The sequence below is a fragment of the Panthera tigris genome, chromosome C2 (genome assembly GCF_018350195.1).
Source record: "Panthera tigris isolate Pti1 chromosome C2, P.tigris_Pti1_mat1.1, whole genome shotgun sequence".
Lineage (NCBI taxonomy): Eukaryota > Metazoa > Chordata > Mammalia > Carnivora > Felidae > Panthera > Panthera tigris.
The window spans coordinates 155,536,036-155,553,054 of NC_056668.1; the positions used below are offsets into that span (position 1 = coordinate 155,536,036).

The 17,019-nt window shown below is 41.4% G+C and overlaps 1 protein-coding gene across 9 annotated transcripts in view; it reads left to right on the top strand.

Annotated features, from left to right (window-relative positions):
* FBXL2 (F-box and leucine rich repeat protein 2) overlaps positions 1-17,019 on the top strand; it is a 132,384-nt gene that overhangs the window by 63,561 nt on the left and 51,804 nt on the right. For all 9 annotated transcript variants that reach the window (XR_006207518.1, XR_006207519.1, XM_042956358.1 and 6 more), the window contains 6 exons: positions 3,664-3,758; positions 14,242-14,310; positions 14,411-14,506; positions 14,968-15,094; positions 15,217-15,291; positions 16,831-16,961. Coding sequence is in view for 7 of the 9 variants with exons in the window: in XM_042956358.1 (XP_042812292.1) it covers positions 3,664-3,758; positions 14,242-14,310; positions 14,411-14,506; positions 14,968-15,094; positions 15,217-15,291; positions 16,831-16,961 (593 nt within the window). In the remaining 2 variants the exon portion in view is untranslated. The remainder of the gene's footprint in view (positions 1-3,663; positions 3,759-14,241; positions 14,311-14,410; positions 14,507-14,967; positions 15,095-15,216; positions 15,292-16,830; positions 16,962-17,019) is intronic.

Here is a 17,019-nt window from a genome sequence, read left to right on the forward strand (position 1 = left end):
AAAATGACGATTTATGGATATGTTGAAAGACAGAGAAGGTACCAAGGTTCCGGATTAGTAGGTTAATAGTACTTACTGTGTGCCTGGCACTATTTAAGCAACTTACATATGTTCATTTAATCTCCTCAGAAACACCACATTGAAGAAGCCGAGGCACAAAATGTTTGAGTGACTTACCCAAGGTCTTTCACTTAGTAAGAGGACAGTAGTCACCTTGAACACAATGGATTACGTGATGTCGTGTTTTAGAGAAAAGGCAGACTAGAGTGCCCAGAAGGCACGTGTGCTTCGGCGCCTTTCCTTCAGCATCACTCTTTCCTGAATAAGTGTTGTTTCCCTGATGTTTAGGCATTTTCCATGCCTTTAAAAGTTGGATATTTTTGTGCCATTGGATTCTACCAGCCAGAAGTGAGGAATAACCGAGTAGCATGCTCATCTAAAAATTACAACTCCAAAGGTCCCTCCATTTAGGCTTTCTCTCTAAATCCCTTCATTCCAAAATCCACACCTACAACATACTATCTAAATGGATAACATACAGCCATTGACTTGACTTTTGCATTCAGAAAGAATTTGCTCATTTTTTCCTCTTAGTTGGAAACAGCGGAGTAGAAAATTCTGAATATAATTTTTTTATTCCAGTACAAAAGCCTTTCCTCCAAAGAAAGGAAGAATAGAAAGCTCATATAAATGTAACTAAATTTAAATGGAGAAAAACATGTTGTGTGCTCCATTTGCCGACATTGGTGTGGAGGGGTTTTTGCTGTCTTATTCTGTACTTAAATATTTATTTATCTTGGACTTCCAAGTCATAATCTGTTTTTCCCTCTAAAGACAGAGATTTGTTAACTCTTAAGAAAGCATAAATAAAGCTGCTAGCAATACCGAAGTTTAGATTTCCATCTTTTAAAAAAAATTTTTTTTATTGTTTAAATTCAAGTTAGTTAACATACAGTGTAGTATTGGTTTCAGGAGTAGAATTTAGTGATTCATCACTTACGTACAACACCCAGCGCTCGCTCGTCCCAACAAGTGCTCTCATTAATGCCCATCATCCGTTTAGCCCATCCCCCACCCACCACCCCTCCAGCAACCCTCAGTTTGTCCTCTACTTAGGAGTCTCCCCCTCCCTGTTTTTATCTTATTTTTCCTTCCCTCCCCCTATTTCATCTGTTGCGTTCCTTAAATTCCACATATGAGCAAAGTCATATTTCATTTTTCTTTGCCTGACTTATTTTGCTTAGGATAATACACTTTAGTTCCATCTACATTGTTGCAGATGGCAAGATCTCATTCTTTTTCATCACCGAGTGTATTCCATTGTGTATGTATCTATATCTATATATCTATCTATATATACATATACCACATCTTCTTTATCTATTCATCAGTTAGCCAGGTAACAACATATGTGAGCCCTATTCCTGTGATCCTGTGGTTTGATGAGATCTAGTGAATTGTTAGTGCTTACAGTTCAGGGCCCGGATTGCTATTTTATATAGTAAGGATAATAGTGTTTTTTTAGAAACCCCAATGGCCCTTTTTTCGGTATTTTCTACCTCATAGAGGTAGTACTTACGCGGGGTACACGGCCTTTAGAATCATATAAACGTGTTAGAACCCTAACTCTACTACTCACTAAAGTGTAACCTTGGCGATGTAAACATTTACTTTCTTTCTTTGCAAAATGAAGGTAATAGATCCAGTCTGCGTTAGGATTCTCCAGAGAAACAGCCACTTGTGTGTGTGTGTGTGTGTGTGTGTGTAGCTACGTAGATTCAGCTTAAGGAGTCGGGTCAGGCGATGATGGAGGCTGAGAAGTCCCGAGATCGGCAGTTGGGAAGCAGGAGGCCCAGGAGAGCTGACGTGTAGCTCCGATCTGGGTCTTAAGACCTGCGAACCAGCAGAGCTGATGTGGGAAATTCCAGTCTGAGAGCTGACAGCTTCCAGACCTAAGAAGAGCTGAGGTTTCCCCCGAGTCCCAAGGCCAGAAAAGACCAGTGTCTCAGCTCAAGCAGCCAGGCAGGAGGAGGAGTTCCCTTCTACTCAGCCTTTTTGATTCCATTCAGGTCTTCAGTTGATCGGATGAGGTCCACCCACACTAGGAGGGGCAATCTGCTTCACTGCCTCCACTGATCCAAATGTTAATCTAATCCAGAAGTGCCCTCACAGAGATACACAGAATACTGTTTGGCCAGCGACCTGGGCATCCCGTGGCCCAGTCAAGTTGGCACACAAGATGGATTAGCACAGGTTCACCCCTTGTCGATGTGGCGCCCATACGCGTCTCCTCAACCTGCACTTAATCTCCAAAGGCTGTAATTGCGCCTAATGTGATACAAGTACCCAGCGTACAACGGAAACACACCAACTCCTTCCTCAGAGGAAGAAAGTCCTGAGTGATGTTCACTCTTCCTGGTACCCTGTACCTTAAATACCGTGATGCAGAAGTAACAACAGTTAAATACCGTGGTTTGGTGGCAGTACATCTTATTTTACATAAGGGAATAGGAGGGGAAAGAAAACAAACGTGGGGCGCCTGGGTGGCTCAGTCAGTTAAATGTCTTACTTTCAGCTCGGGTCACCATCTCACTGTTGGGGGACCGAGCCCCACTCAAGATTCTCTCTCCCCCTCTCCTTCTGCCCCTCCCCCACTCGCCCTCTCTCTCTTAAAAAAAAAGTATTATCTCTACACACACACACACACGCACACACGCTCTCATAACAAAATAGGGAGAAACACTCATGACAATTGCAGTTTTCATTTCTGGAATTGGTCGCATGGTGGTCCTTGGTGTTTACAACTACCTTCTTCTACTGCACGTTCTGTGCTCCCTTTATCTCCAGCAGGCCCCCAGCTAGTCATGGTTCGTTACTATGGTACTTTCTGAAGTGTATGGGTCATTGGTCGTTCCACCTAGATTGACCTGTAGTCTTTTACTGGCCTGAATCACAGGGCATGGTAATGCTAAGAGAGATTCCTAAGGGATCTTCTGTATTCCAGACACATTCTTCATGGTCTCCATTGTCGAGTAGTAGCCCGTGAGGTTGTCGTGAATATTAGATGAGTCGTAATACGTACAAGGAAGTGTTAAAATCGTGCCTGAAAAAGTGAAAGTGTTAATCGATGTTCATTTTTTTCCCCTTTAACGTATCTGCCAGCCCGAGTTCCTTTTTCAAAGGAAATGTGTTTACATAGGGATTTCTAAGAAGAATGCGGGGGAGCTTTTATGATACATCTTCAGACTTCTAGTGCCGTAATATTCGGCTACAACAAAGTTTGGTGTTTTTTGGAGCAACGTTGTTGTAGACCCCTGCTCAGCACCCAGTGTTCCCATAGCTGACCTCACAAAGCCTGGTCATCGGTGGAGTAGCCGTGAGCCCTGTAAGGGGAGGCCTAGCTCCGGGGCTAAAACTTCCAAAACATAGTGCACGGATTTTTTTGTTTTTTTTTTTTTAATATTTAACGCTTTAATTGAAACTATTTCTCCATGCCTGCAGCTCCTTTATACGGTAGGAACAAGGTGGGGTGTCGGAAGAATGTTCCGAAATAGCTTCTTTTTGCCCGGGAAAATTCGATTCCGTTTCTAAATTTCAGGTTATTATGCCATTAGATAAGCAGCATGAAACTTAAGATGTTTTTCCCGACTTTCTTGATTCAAGGGTCGAGTAGTGGAAAATATCTCCAAGCGATGCGGTGGGTTCCTGAGGAAGCTCAGCCTGCGGGGTTGCATCGGTGTTGGGGACTCCTCCTTGAAGTAAGTTGGATCCACAGTGATTCACTCTGTGGTGGCAGCTCGTAGCCGACTTGCCATCAGCAAGAACAAACCAAGCATATTAAGTGCTCTTCTCCTGTGACGTCGTTTCTGTGGTAATTTGTGTAGAGTAAAAGTTTGGAATCCTCCGGCCTGGGTTAGGGATGTGGCCTGAGGACGCATTATTTCACCTCGCTGGGGGTTGCTCTCTCTTCTGCAAAGCGAAGGCAGCTGTGGTTCCTGCGTGACACTGTCACGGGCATCACTCGAAACAGCACGCACGAAGGGCCTGGGGCACGATACGATGGTTCGCCTCTGTTCCCTTCTTCACTTCCCCTTCTTGCTAGCTTCATCTTCATGAAAGTGACCACCTTTTTGTGTATTCTCCTACTTGGCAAAATAATTCTTTCAGAAGCGTCCTGCACATAACCTGGAATTCTGCATGCTCCTAAAAGGGTGTGATTACCACAGTCTTTTTATTATAGTTAACCCAAACACATGCTTGCCCACCTCTTGCTGGGTAGCCATTATTTATTGGAAATGTTAGCAGTCCGCCGTTAAGGGCACGTGCTTTTCTGGAGACAAGACATAATTAAAGCCTTTATGTTTTTATCCTTGTGGCCTCTGCTGTTGTTTGAGGTTGGCTACATTAGAATACACACTGCCCCCTAGAACCTTGGGACGGACTTTGTCTCTCGTAGACCTAAGCGTCACCCCCATGTACGTCAGTCGCGACTGCCAGTGAGAACGTGCAGTAAAATTACAGGTGGCGTGATTTGTCATTGAAACATCTGCTGCACCATTGCTAGGAAAATTGACTCATAACATGTTTTTAAATGTTTATGTATTTATTTTGAGAGAGACAGCACAAGTGGGGGAGGGGCAGAGAGAAAGGGAGAGAGAGACTCCCAAGCAGGCTCTACACCATCAGCACAGGGCTCGGCTTGGGGCTTGATCTCAAGAACGATGAAATCATGACCTGAGCCAAAGTCAGGAGTCAGGTGCTTAACTGACTGAGCCACCCAGGTGCCCCCCGTTCATACTATATTTTAAGGATCATAATACTCCCTTTATATGTTATGGAACAAAGTGTTTTGTTTTTTTTTTTAATCAAGAAACTCAGGTCATGAGGCCAAATTTTCTGCTACTTCAAAAGTTTTGTAAACTGATGGAAGAGATTAGTTCTATTTTAATATGGAGCTTCAATGTACCAAATAGGTCCTAAGATAATTGGTAGTAGAGGACTTAAGTTTAATAGTGGTTCCGTTAAAAAAAACAAATGTGAAGATGTGGATTATAGATAAGGAATATCAAAGAAATATATTCTTACCTTGGCAATTAGAATAAAGCCATATACACTAGCAAAACTATCCTGTGAGACTGAGAATGTTATTGGTTTACCATAATTTTTATAGTAAAAATCGATGTTAATATCTCATACATCTTTAATATGTGAGACCAGATTACTGTGAGAAAAACTGACAAGCATAATCCCAGAATTATGACTCGGAAAGAATTTTGTTATGTCTCCGGGTTTTTTTTTTTTTTTTCATTAAAAAAATTTTTTTTGACATTTGTTTATTTTTGAAAGACAGAGAGAGAGTATGAGCAGGGGAGGGGCAGAGAAAGAGGGAGACACAGAATCTGAAGCAGGCTCCAGGCTCTGAGCTGTCAGCACAGAGCCCGATGCAGGGCTCGAACCCACGAACCATGAGATCATGACCTGAGTGGAAGTCGGACATTTAACTGACTGAGCCACCCAGGCACCCCTCCAGTTTTTTCTTGTAATGACCTAGAGCTAGCCTTGGCATCTACTCTGTTCCACATATGTAGTGTTGTTGTTTTTGATGGAGGGAGGCTATTCGTTTGCAAATGTTTATTGAGCCCGACTACGCCAGGCACTGATCTAGGGAATGGAGATACAGTAATAATCAAAATAGATTAAAACCCCAGTACTAATAATCTTACATGTATGCTCTCTGTAACTCTTGCTCCATCATTATATATGAAGTCCTGGGGATTTTTAACAGGTTTATTGAGATGTAATTGAGATACAATAAACTGTATGTACTTGAAGGGTACAATTTGATCATTTTAGGCATATGTATATACCCATAAAACCAACACTGTAATCAAAATAATGAACATTGCATGTCCCACGAACGTTTCCTCATGTGCCTTTATAATCCCTCCCTCCCTCCTACCCTGTGTCTGTCCCACTGCTAGGCAGCCACCGATCTGCTTTCTGTTGCTATAGGTTAGTTTGAATTTTCAAAAGTTTAACTAATTATCCAGTATGTACTCCTTTTTGCCTGGCCTCTTCCGCTCAACATCATTGTTTTGAGATCCACCCGTGTGGTCGTATGTATCAGTAATTCATTCTTTTTTATTGCTGAATAGTGATCCATTTAATGGATATAATACCATCTATTAATTTCTCATTTGGGTTCTTTCCAGTTTGCAGCCATTACATATAAAGCTGCTATGAACATTTGTGTATAAGACTTCGTATGTCATATATGTTCATTTCTCTTGGGTAAATACCTAGGATTAGCTAGATCATTTGGTGGGTGTGTGTTTAACTTTTTAAACCTTTCAAACTGTTTCCCAAAAGGATTATACCATTTTGTATTCCCACCAGAAGTGTGTGGTACTTCCAGTCCCTCCCCTACCTTGTCAACATTTGGTAGGTCAGTCTTTTTAATTTTAGCCTTTCTGATAGATAGATATGTGTAGTGGTATTTCATGGTGGTTTTAATTTGTATTTCTAATGATTAATGTTGTTGAGCATCTTTTTTTAAAGTTTATTTCTTTATTTTGACAGAGAGAGAGCACGAGCAGGGGAGGGACAAAGGAGGGAGGGAAAGAGAGAGAGAAAGAGGGAGAGAGAAAGCGCATGTGAGAGTGGGAGAAGGGCAGAAGGAGAGAGAGAGTCCCAAGCAGGCTCCACACTGTCAGCGTGGAACCAGACATGGGGCTCAAACTTACGAACTGTGAGATCACGACCTCAGCCAAAATTGAGAGTCAGATACTTAACCGGCTGAGCCACCCAGGCACCCCGAGTATTTTTTTATGTACTTTTGCTATCCACATACTTTCTTTTCTTTTTTTGAGAGGTAGTGAGAGTGCATGAGTGGATGAGAGGGGCAGAGGCAGAGAGATAATCTTAAGCAGGCTCTACACTCAGCGTGGAGCCAGACACGGGGCTCGATCCCATGACCCTGGGATTATGACCTGAACCGAAATCAAGAGTCAGATGCTGAATTGACTGATCCACCCAGGAGCCCCTATCCACGTATTTTCTTTGCTGAAATATCTGTTCGAATGTGGGTTTTTTGCCCTTTTTGTTCATTGGATTGTTTTTTGTCTTACCATTGAATTTTGAGAATTTTATCAGATTTGTATTTTGTAAATGTTTTCTTCCAGTCTGTGGTTTATCTTTGTATTCTCTTACCTGTTTTTTGAAGAGAAGTTTTTCATTTTAATGAAATTCAACTTATCAATTTTTGTCAATGATATATGAGATCTTTGCCTAACCCAGAGTCATAAAGATTTTCTCCTGTGTTTCTAGAGGTTGGTAGTTTAGATCTATGATCCATTTTGAGTTGATTTTTGTATATGGTGTGAGGTATAAATTGAAATTCATTTTTTGCATATGATGTTTGGTTATTCTAACACCGTATGTTGAAATGACCAGTGTTTCTGCACTTCATTGCCTTGGCACCTTTGTTGAAAATCAGTTGTCCAAATAACTGTGGGACTATTTTTTATACTCTCTATATTTTCCATTGATCTATTTGTCTGTCTTTTTACCAAACCACACTGTCTGGATTAACTGCAGCTTTATAAGTTTGAAATCAAATAGTGTTTTTCCTCCAACTTTGTTCTTTTCAAAATTGTTTTGCCGTTCTAGATTGCATTTTCATATAAACTATAGAATCAGCTTGTCAATTTCTACAAAAAAATCTTGCTGGGATCATGATTTAGGATGATGCTGAATTCATAGATCAATTTGGGGAGAACTGACATCTTAACAATGTTGAGTCTCCCAACTCATGAACGTGGTATATCTCTCCATATAGTTAGGTGTGTTAAAATTTCTTTCAGCATGTTTTACAGTTTTCAGTAGAACAATTATACACATATTTTGTCATATTTATCTGTGTTATGAAATATTATAAGTAGTGTTTTTTATTTCAATTTTTGATTCTTCTTTGTTAGTAAACAGAAATACTATTGATTTTTGTACATTGATTGTTTGTCCTTCAGCCTTAATAGACTCCGTTTTAGTAGCTTTTTGTTTGTTACTTTGGATTTTCTGCATAAACAGGAGTCATGTCACCTATCATCAAAGATAGTTTTTCTTCTTTGTTTCCAATCAGTGCCTTTTCTTATTCTTGCCTTATTGCACTGGCTAGAATCTCTAGTACAGTGTTGAATAGAAATAGTGAAAACAGACATCCTAGCCAGTTCATGACCTTAGGGAGAAGGCATCCAAATATGGTGTTAGTTCTAGATTTTTTTGCTGATGATCATCAAATTGGGGAAATTTTCTTCTATTTCTAGTTGGCTGAGGGTTTTTCTTTTCAGTTGAGTGTGGATGTTAGATTTTGTCAAGTCCTTTTTCTGTGTCTTTTAGATTATTGTGTGGTTTTACCTGTTTAGTTACCATGGTGAATTACATTGGCTGATTTTTTTTTTTTTTAGTATTTATTTATTTTTAATTTTATTTTTAATTTTTTTAAATTTACATCCAAATTAGTTAGCATATAGTAAAACAATGATTTCAGGAGTAGATTCCTTAGTGTCCCTTACCCATTTAGCCCATCCCCCCTCCCACAACCCCTCCAGTAACCCTCTGTTTGTTCTCCATATTTATGAGTCTCTTATGTTTTGTCCCCCTCCCTGATTTTATGTTATTTTTGTTTCCCTTCCCTGATGTTCATCTGTTTTGTCTCTTAAAGTTATCATATGAGTGGAGTCATATGATATTTGTCTTTCTCTAATTTCACTTAGCATAATACCCTCCAGTTCCATCCACATAGTTGCAAATGGCAAGATTTCATTCTTTTTGGTTGCCGAGTAATACTCCATTGTGTGTGTGTGTGTGTGTGTGTGTGTGTGTGTGTGTGTGTGTGTATACCACAGTTTCTTTATCCATTCATCTGTTGATGGACATTTGGACTCTCTTCATACTTTGGCCGTTGTTGATAGTGCTGCTATAAACATGGGTTGATTTTTTAATGTTAAACCAACCTTCCATCCCTTGGATAAACAACAATGTGAGTCATCATGTATTATATTATTTACATATTGGTGTATTCTATTTGCTAAAATTTTGTTAATTTTGTTTGCATCTATGTTCATGAGGGATATGGTTCTTTGGTTTTCTTTTCTTGGGATATTTTTGTCTGATTTGAGTATCAAGTAATACTGGCCTCATAGAATGAATTGAGAAGTGTTCCCTCCTCTTCAGGATTTTGGAAGAATTTATGTAGAATTTTATTATTTTTTTCCTTAAAGGTATGGTAGAATTCACCACTGAGGCCATCTGGGCCTGCATGTTTCTTTTTCAGGTTTTTAACTACAAATTCTGTTTATTTAGTATATGTAGAACTCTTCATGTTTTCTTTTCCTTCATGAGCAACCTTTGGTATAATTTTTATCTTTCAAAGATTTTGTCTATTTCATCCAAGTTGTTAAATTTATGGTCATAAAGTTGTTTATAATACCGTCTTATTATCATTTTATTTCTATTTTTTTAAGTAAACCCTGCCCCTAACATAGGGCTCAAACTCACAACACAGAGATCAAAAGTCACATGCTCTACTGATTGAGCCAGCCAGGCACCCCCACCTTCTGATTATCATTTTACTATTTGTAAAATCTGCAGTGATACCTCCTCTTTCTATTCCTGATGTTGGTTAATTTTTTTTTTCTTTTTACTGTATGGAAGTAGTTGCGATGTCGAATCAAAGTCACAGTGACTGTACGTTGCCTATTTCAATTTACATATTCTTTGGCTTTTTTATTGACATTAATAGCGTATTTTAAAGTGAAGATGCGTCGGTTTCTCTGATACATGTTTTCCCTTTTGTGTTTTCCCCCCCTGATCATTCTGGCTACAGGTTTATTAAGTTTAATGATATTCTGAAAAAAACACCTTTGGGTTTAAAAAATTTTTTTTATTGTTTCCCTTTTTGCTGCCTCATTGATATACATTCTGATCTTTTATTCTCTTCTTTTGTTTACTTTGGGTTCATTTGATCTTCTTTTTTCTGGTTTCTTAACATGAAAGCTTAAGTCATTCGCTTGAGACCTATTTCCCTTTACTAGAATGGAAAGTTAGTACTATAAATTTCTCCCAAAGTACTGATTTAATAGCATTTCACAAATTTGAATTCTTTGTTTGCATTTTCATTCCATTAAAACTGTATTCTGTTTCTCTTTTGATTTCTCCTTTGACCATGGGTTATTGAGAAGTGTATTAATTAGTTTTCAGAAATCTGACGTTTCCAGATTTTTATATTATTGATTACTAATTTAATTCAATTGTGCTCTGTGAATATACTTTATATGACTTGAATCCTTTTAATTTTATTAAAACTTGTTTTGTAGCCAGGAATATGGTCTGTCTTGGTAAATGTTCATATGAACTTGAACTGCTGTGGGGTGGAGTGTTCTATAAATATCAATTAGATCAAGATGATTGAGAGTGATGGTCAAGTGTTTTATATCTTTACTGATTTGCTGACTTCTTATTTGATCGACAGTTACATTGAAATCTCTGCCTATAATTTTGTATTTGTTTCTCTTTGCAGTTCTGTCACTTTATTTCTTCATGTATTTTGAAGATCTGTTATTAGGTATATACACATTTAGGGTGCTGTGCCTTTATGATGGATTGACCATGTATCACTATCACATGGCCTTCTTTTATTTCTGGTAGTATTCTTTGCTGTGAGGTCTATGCCATCTGATATCACATAGACACTCCAGATTTCTTTGATTAGTGTTGGCATGGCATGTTTTTCTATTCTTTTACTTTTCACTGATTTGTATCTTTATATTTAAAGTTAGTTTCTTGTAAGCAATGTATGGTTGGATGTTGCTTTTTTGATCCATTATTACAATCTCTGCTTTTTAATTTGGGTATTTAGATTATTTAAATTTAATGTGATAATTGATATGATATGGTTGGTTTTATATCTACTCTCTTGATATTTGTTTTCTATTTGTCCCATACACTTTTTTCTTTCCCTTTCGTCTTTGTCTGCCTTTTTCTGGATTAAGAATTTGTTATGGTTCCATTTTTTATCCTTTTTTGGATTAGAGCTGTAATGTGTTATTTTATAATTTAATTGTTGTTTTGGAGTTTATAACGTACATCTTGGACTTATAATGTACCCTCAAATTATATTACATATCAATTCCAGTTTTCCTCACTCAGCCTTTATGCTATTATTGCTACACATTTTCAATCTACATATAATATAAATTCCACACTAGATTGTTAGTAGTTTTTAATAGTCAATTATTTTTTAAGAGATTTAAATAACTAAAAAATTGACTTCATATACCCAAGCAGTTACTGTTTCCAATTCTTCATTCCTTTGTGCAGATACAAATTGTCATCTAGTGTCACTCTTTTTTCTACCTAAAGACTGTTCTTTAACATTTCTTGTACTGCAGATCTGATTAATTCTTTCAGCTCTTTTTTTTTTTTCCCTTCTTCTTCTAGTTTTGAAAGAGAGAAAGAGCACGAGTTGAATAGGGGCAGAGAGAAAGGGAGACACAGCATCTGAAGCAGGCTCCACACTGTCAGCAAAGAGCCTGAAGCAGGGCTCGAACTCACAGACTTTGAGATCGTGACCTGAGCCTAAGTCAGAGGTTTAACTGACTGAGCCACCAGGTGCCCCTCTTTCAGCTCTTCTGTGTCTGAAAAAACTTATTTTTCCTTCACTTTTGAAAAATATTTTTGCTCAGCATAGAATTTTGTTGACAGGTTTTTTTTTGTTTTCAGTATTTTAAAGATACTGTTCCTCTGTTTTCTTGCTCTTTTGTTACCTGTGAGAAATCTTCTGTCACCCTTATTTTTCTTTCTCTGTACATAATGTGTCTTTTTCTCTGGTTGCTTTAAGATTACTCCATCACTGCTTTTGACCAATTTGGTTATGATATGCCCTGATGTATTTTTCTTCATATTTCTTGTACTTCAAATTCTTCGAGTTTCTTGGATCTGTAGGTTTATAGTTTTCATAAATTTTGGAAAAATTTTGGCCAATACTTCTTCAGATATCCACTACCCCCCCTCCCTAACCTCCTATTCCTTGGAGACTCCCAGTCACATGTATATTAGGTTGCTTGAAGCTGTCCCACAACTCATTCGTGTTCCGTTCTTTTTATTTTTTCTTGTTTTTTTCCCATGTTTCATTTTGGATAGTTTCTATTGCTATGTCTTCAAGATCACCAATATTTTCTTCCACAACGTCTCATCTGCTGTTAATCCCATCCAGGAAATTTTTTATCTCAGCCATTGTCTGAAAGTTTAATTTGGGTCTTTAAAAATATCTCTGATGTCTCTACATGGCATATTTAATAAACATAACTTGTTTAATCTTCAGGTAGCACCATAGAACTACATTCTACAGAACACAGTTGTAATAACTTTTAATGTCTTTGTCTGCTATCTCGAATATTTGTGTCAGTTCTGGGTCAGCTTTGATTGAAAATTTGTCCTCATTATGGTTGTGTTTTCCTTCTTCTTTGAATGCATGGCAACTTTTTGTTCAATGCCAGACATCGTGAGTTTTATTTTGGTAGCTGAATATTTTGTATTCCTATAACTGTTCTTGAGTTTTGTTCTGGACACAGTTGAGTTATTTGGACATAGTTCTCTTCAACCCCTTTTCTTTTTTAAATTTGTTAAGTTGGACTGAAGCAGTGTTTCGTCGAGGGCTAATTGTATACCTGAAGCAATGAGTTCTCAGTGCTCTACCCAGTGTCCCACAGATTAAGATGATTTGCATTGTTGGCTTGTGGGAATGGGCACTTTCCTGACTCCGGGTAGGCTCTGGCTGTTGTTCCCTTTAACGGTTTTTAAGGATTCTTTCCCTGGCTTTGGGCATATGCTCTGATTAGTACTCTACTGAGTTCTTGAGGGGAACCCTCTAAAGTTCTCTCTGCTCTAATACTCTTCTCTGATCATTCTAATCACCTTGGTCAGACTTTGGGCTCCATATCTTCAACTTCGGCATTCCACCAGGCTCTAGCTCACTTCCATAGCACCCTACCAGGGCAGAAGGAGCAGATAAGAGTGACATGTGGTTTGAGGCCAGGTTTGGGAGACATTTGGCTACTGTATGCAAGAATCGGGACTCACCCCTAAAGATACATTGAAGCTGTATCTCAGGAAAATGCAGATGAGCGGAGCCAGTCCAAGCTGATATGTTAAAGAGTAGGTGGAGAGGAAGAGATATTTAATTTTCCACTTCTGACCTTGCTACCAACCCACAAATTATTGAGGAAGTTGCCTTTTGTGACTGAGTATTTGCACCAGTAGCTGGATGGTTCTTCATACTGATCAACCACTGACCCTATCAATGGCCAAAGATGGTTTCTCCAGGAAGGCTCTTAAATAACCAAATGACAGCATGGCACAATACAAGAAAGATTCAACCCCCTTGCTTCGAACTGATTTTTCTATAAAGAGAAGTAACAAGGAGCCAGGCCTCCATCCTCAGATATCAACCCACCAAGGTGGGGGTTGAAGGAGAATTATGACCGATGCATAGTCAGTCTTAGGCTTTGCTTCTCCACGTGTAGTTCCAGAGCAGCAGCACTGGCATCACTTGGGAATTTTGTAGAAATGCAGACAGGAAGGAAGGAAAAGGAAGAAAAGGAAGAAAGAAGGGAAGGAAGGAAAAGAAGGAAGTAAAGGAAGGGAGGGAGGGAGGAAGGGAGGGAGGGAGGAAGGGAGAGAGAAAGAAAAGGAAGGGAAGGAAGGAAGGAAAGGAAAGAAAGAAGGAAAAAAAGAAAAAAGAAGGAAGGAAAGGACATAAAAAAGAGAAAGAAAAGGAAGAAGGGAAGGAAGGAAAAGAAAGAAAAGAAAGGGAGGGAGACGGATGGAGGAAGGGAAGGAAAAGAAGAAAGGAAAGGAAGAGAAAGAAAAGGAAGGAAGGAAGGAAGGAAGGAAGAAAAAAAAACACAGACCGTTCAGCAGTTTGCTTAGCAGTACCGTTGAATCTGCACTGTGGGAAGAACCCCAGCTGTTTCACGTGCACATTAAAGTCTGCGGAGCACCGGTACCTAAAGTCGGCCATAATATATTGTACTCTTAAAATTTGTGGAGAGTAAGTCTCATGTTAAATGCTCTTTGCACAATAAAACAAAATTTTTAGCTCGAGGAGCACTGTTCTAAATGTGAATGGTGACCCGCGCCCTCTAGTGGCTGTCCAGGGAGTTTTTAAATGTTTTCTCTTTTTAGGACCTTCGCACAGAACTGCCGCAACATTGAACATTTAAACCTCAACGGTTGCACCAAAATCACTGACAGGTAAGTAACGAGAGTTAGTTCGGTGGCTAATTGACCATGCGGAGAGTGAGGGGAGAGAAACATGGTTGAAAATATCTTTAGTGTGTCTGCTCTTTTCCAGCACGTGTTATAGCCTTAGCCGATTCTGTTCCAAGCTGAAACATCTGGATCTGACTTCCTGTGTGTCTATTACAAACAGCTCCTTGAAGGGGATCAGGTAAGCGTGCCCGCTGCCTGGAGAAACACCCTAACCTACGAGCATCCTGGTGTGTCTAAACCTTTCCATCTATCTTTTTTTTTTTTTAATTTTTCAAATGTTTATTTTTGAGAGAGAGAGGGAGAGACAGTGCTAGTTGGGAGGGGCAGAGGGAGAGAGGGAGACACAGAATCCGAAGCGGGCTCCAGGCCCCGAGCCATCAGCACAGAGCCCGACGTGGGGCTCGAACTCACCGACCATGAGATCGTGAATTGGGCCAAAGGCCAAAGTCGGACGCTGAACTGACTGAGCCCCCGGGGCGCCCCGTCTGAAACCTAGCGGTCCCATTGGAACAAGAAATAGGAGACTCGGGTCAGAGCCATTTTCTCTCCCCGAGTGGCTTGTGATTTACCGAGCTCACGCTCGGTAATCTCTCCGTGGGACGGGTTGCCCACGCGTCGCGTCGCCTCTCGTTCCCCCAGTGAGGGCTGCCGAAACCTGGAATACCTGAACCTGTCGTGGTGTGACCAGATCACGAAGGACGGCATCGAGGCGCTGGTGCGAGGTTGTCGCGGCCTGAAAGCCCTGCTCCTGAGGGGCTGCACGCAGGTACCGAGGGGCCGGCGACACACGGCGGGGGCCCCTCACCGGAGAGCTGCTGCTGGTCCCTCCTGGTTCTCCGCCGCGCCCGCAGCCCGTTCCCTCCTCTTCTGTTTTCTGTGTCCGCTCAGTTAGAAGACGAAGCCCTGAAGCACATTCAGAATTACTGCCATGAGCTCGTGAGCCTCAACCTACAGTCCTGCTCGGTAAGTGACGCGCTTCCCTGGGGGCGCCCTCCCCCGGGGTCCGCTGCGGGCCCCGCCTCTAGGCACCCAGGCAGCGGGGGGGGGGGGGGGGGGGGGGGGGGTCAGCACACCCTCGTTTCCCAGTCTGTGTCCTCGCGCGATCCGTCGCTTTGCCACAAGATGAAAGAATGACAGTCGAAGCGAAATGGCCCATCCAGAGCCGCTGACGTTTCCCCTACAACTGGGGTCTTGGTCTGTTGTAAGATACCAGGAATTCCGTGAACCAGTCACGAACCTGAAGGAATCCCTGGTAAGGTCTCAGTGTTTTGTTTTGTTCTCTTAACTTCTAAAATGGGGAGGATGACGGTCGTCACATCTCAGTGGATGAAATGAAATGACAGATGTGACGGTGCGTTGAAAGATAAAGGATAAACGCGAGATCAAGGTGTCACTTCCGTCATGGCGTTAGCGTGCGAAACGCGCCTGTTGCTTCCTCACTGCCATTGTCACTGTTGACCCTTGAAGAGGCCGCGTGCTGCGTCCTGCGGGTGTCTCAAGGGGAGCATGAGTTTTGAGAAGAGTAAGAGAAATTCGTTGCGCGCGCTACTTAGCGAACGAATCATATGAGTCTTTGGAATCCTTGATGGTGGCAGATACAAGAGAAACCGCCTTCCGGACAAATAACGACCTGACGGGCGCTGTTCAGTGTTCAGACCCTGAATTGTGTTAGGAGAGCACTGACAGGTGACTTCACGTGCAGTGTCAACGTGCGAGCAACTTGTCAATCTTTTAGTGACTTCTGCCATTTGCTATTTTCTAAAACATTTGGGGGCATGTTATAAATATATACATATATGATTTAGACGGTAGATATTTAAAGCATTAATCTGTAGAAATTCAACCAAAAATTGTTCTGTCACTTAACCGGGCAATTCCTACGAGCTCTTTATCCAATGTGATTTTTAACACGAGTTTATGAACTTTTCCTGAAAAAAACAAAATCAAATCAATGCCGGGGAGGAAAACGGAATTTTAAAGTTTCACTCCCTGTCAGTAGCACTCAGGTGTGTTGAAGCTGTGCGGAGGTGACAAACACGGGTCCGCCCTGTGCGTCACCTTGTTTTATGTATGTATGTACGTAGTTATTTATTCTTTATTTTTTTTAAGCATGTTCTTCGTTTTTTAAATGTTTATTTATTTTTGACAGAGACAGACAGAGACAGAGCATGAGCGGGGGAGAGGCAGAGAGAGAGAGAGAGGGAGACACAGAACCTGAAACGGGCTCCGGGCTCCGAGCCGTCAGCACGGAGCCCGCCGCGGGGCTCGAACCCACGGACCGCGAGGTCACGACCCGAGCCGAAGTCGGCCGCCCGACCGACTGAGCCCCCCCCCCCCCCCCCACCCCGGGCGCCCCTCACCTTGTTTCGTTTAAATCGTTAGGGTGAAATGCTAGTAACTGGCAGCCCAGACCCGCCGGCCGGCGCTAGATCGCGTTTTGCTGCCCTCCTTCCGGCATCGCCGGTGCCTTCTGACGCCCCTTCCTGTTCTGGTTTTCCGCAGCGCGTGACGGACGAAGGAGTCGTGCAGATATGCCGCGGCTGCCATCGGCTGCAGGCCCTGTGCCTCTCCGGCTGCAGCCACCTCACGGACGCCTCCCTCACGGCCCTGGCTCTCAACTGCCCGCGACTCCAGTGAGTGCGCCGCGCTTTGGCTTCGCAGCTCGGAGCCCGCGGCCGGAGGTCCCCCCGC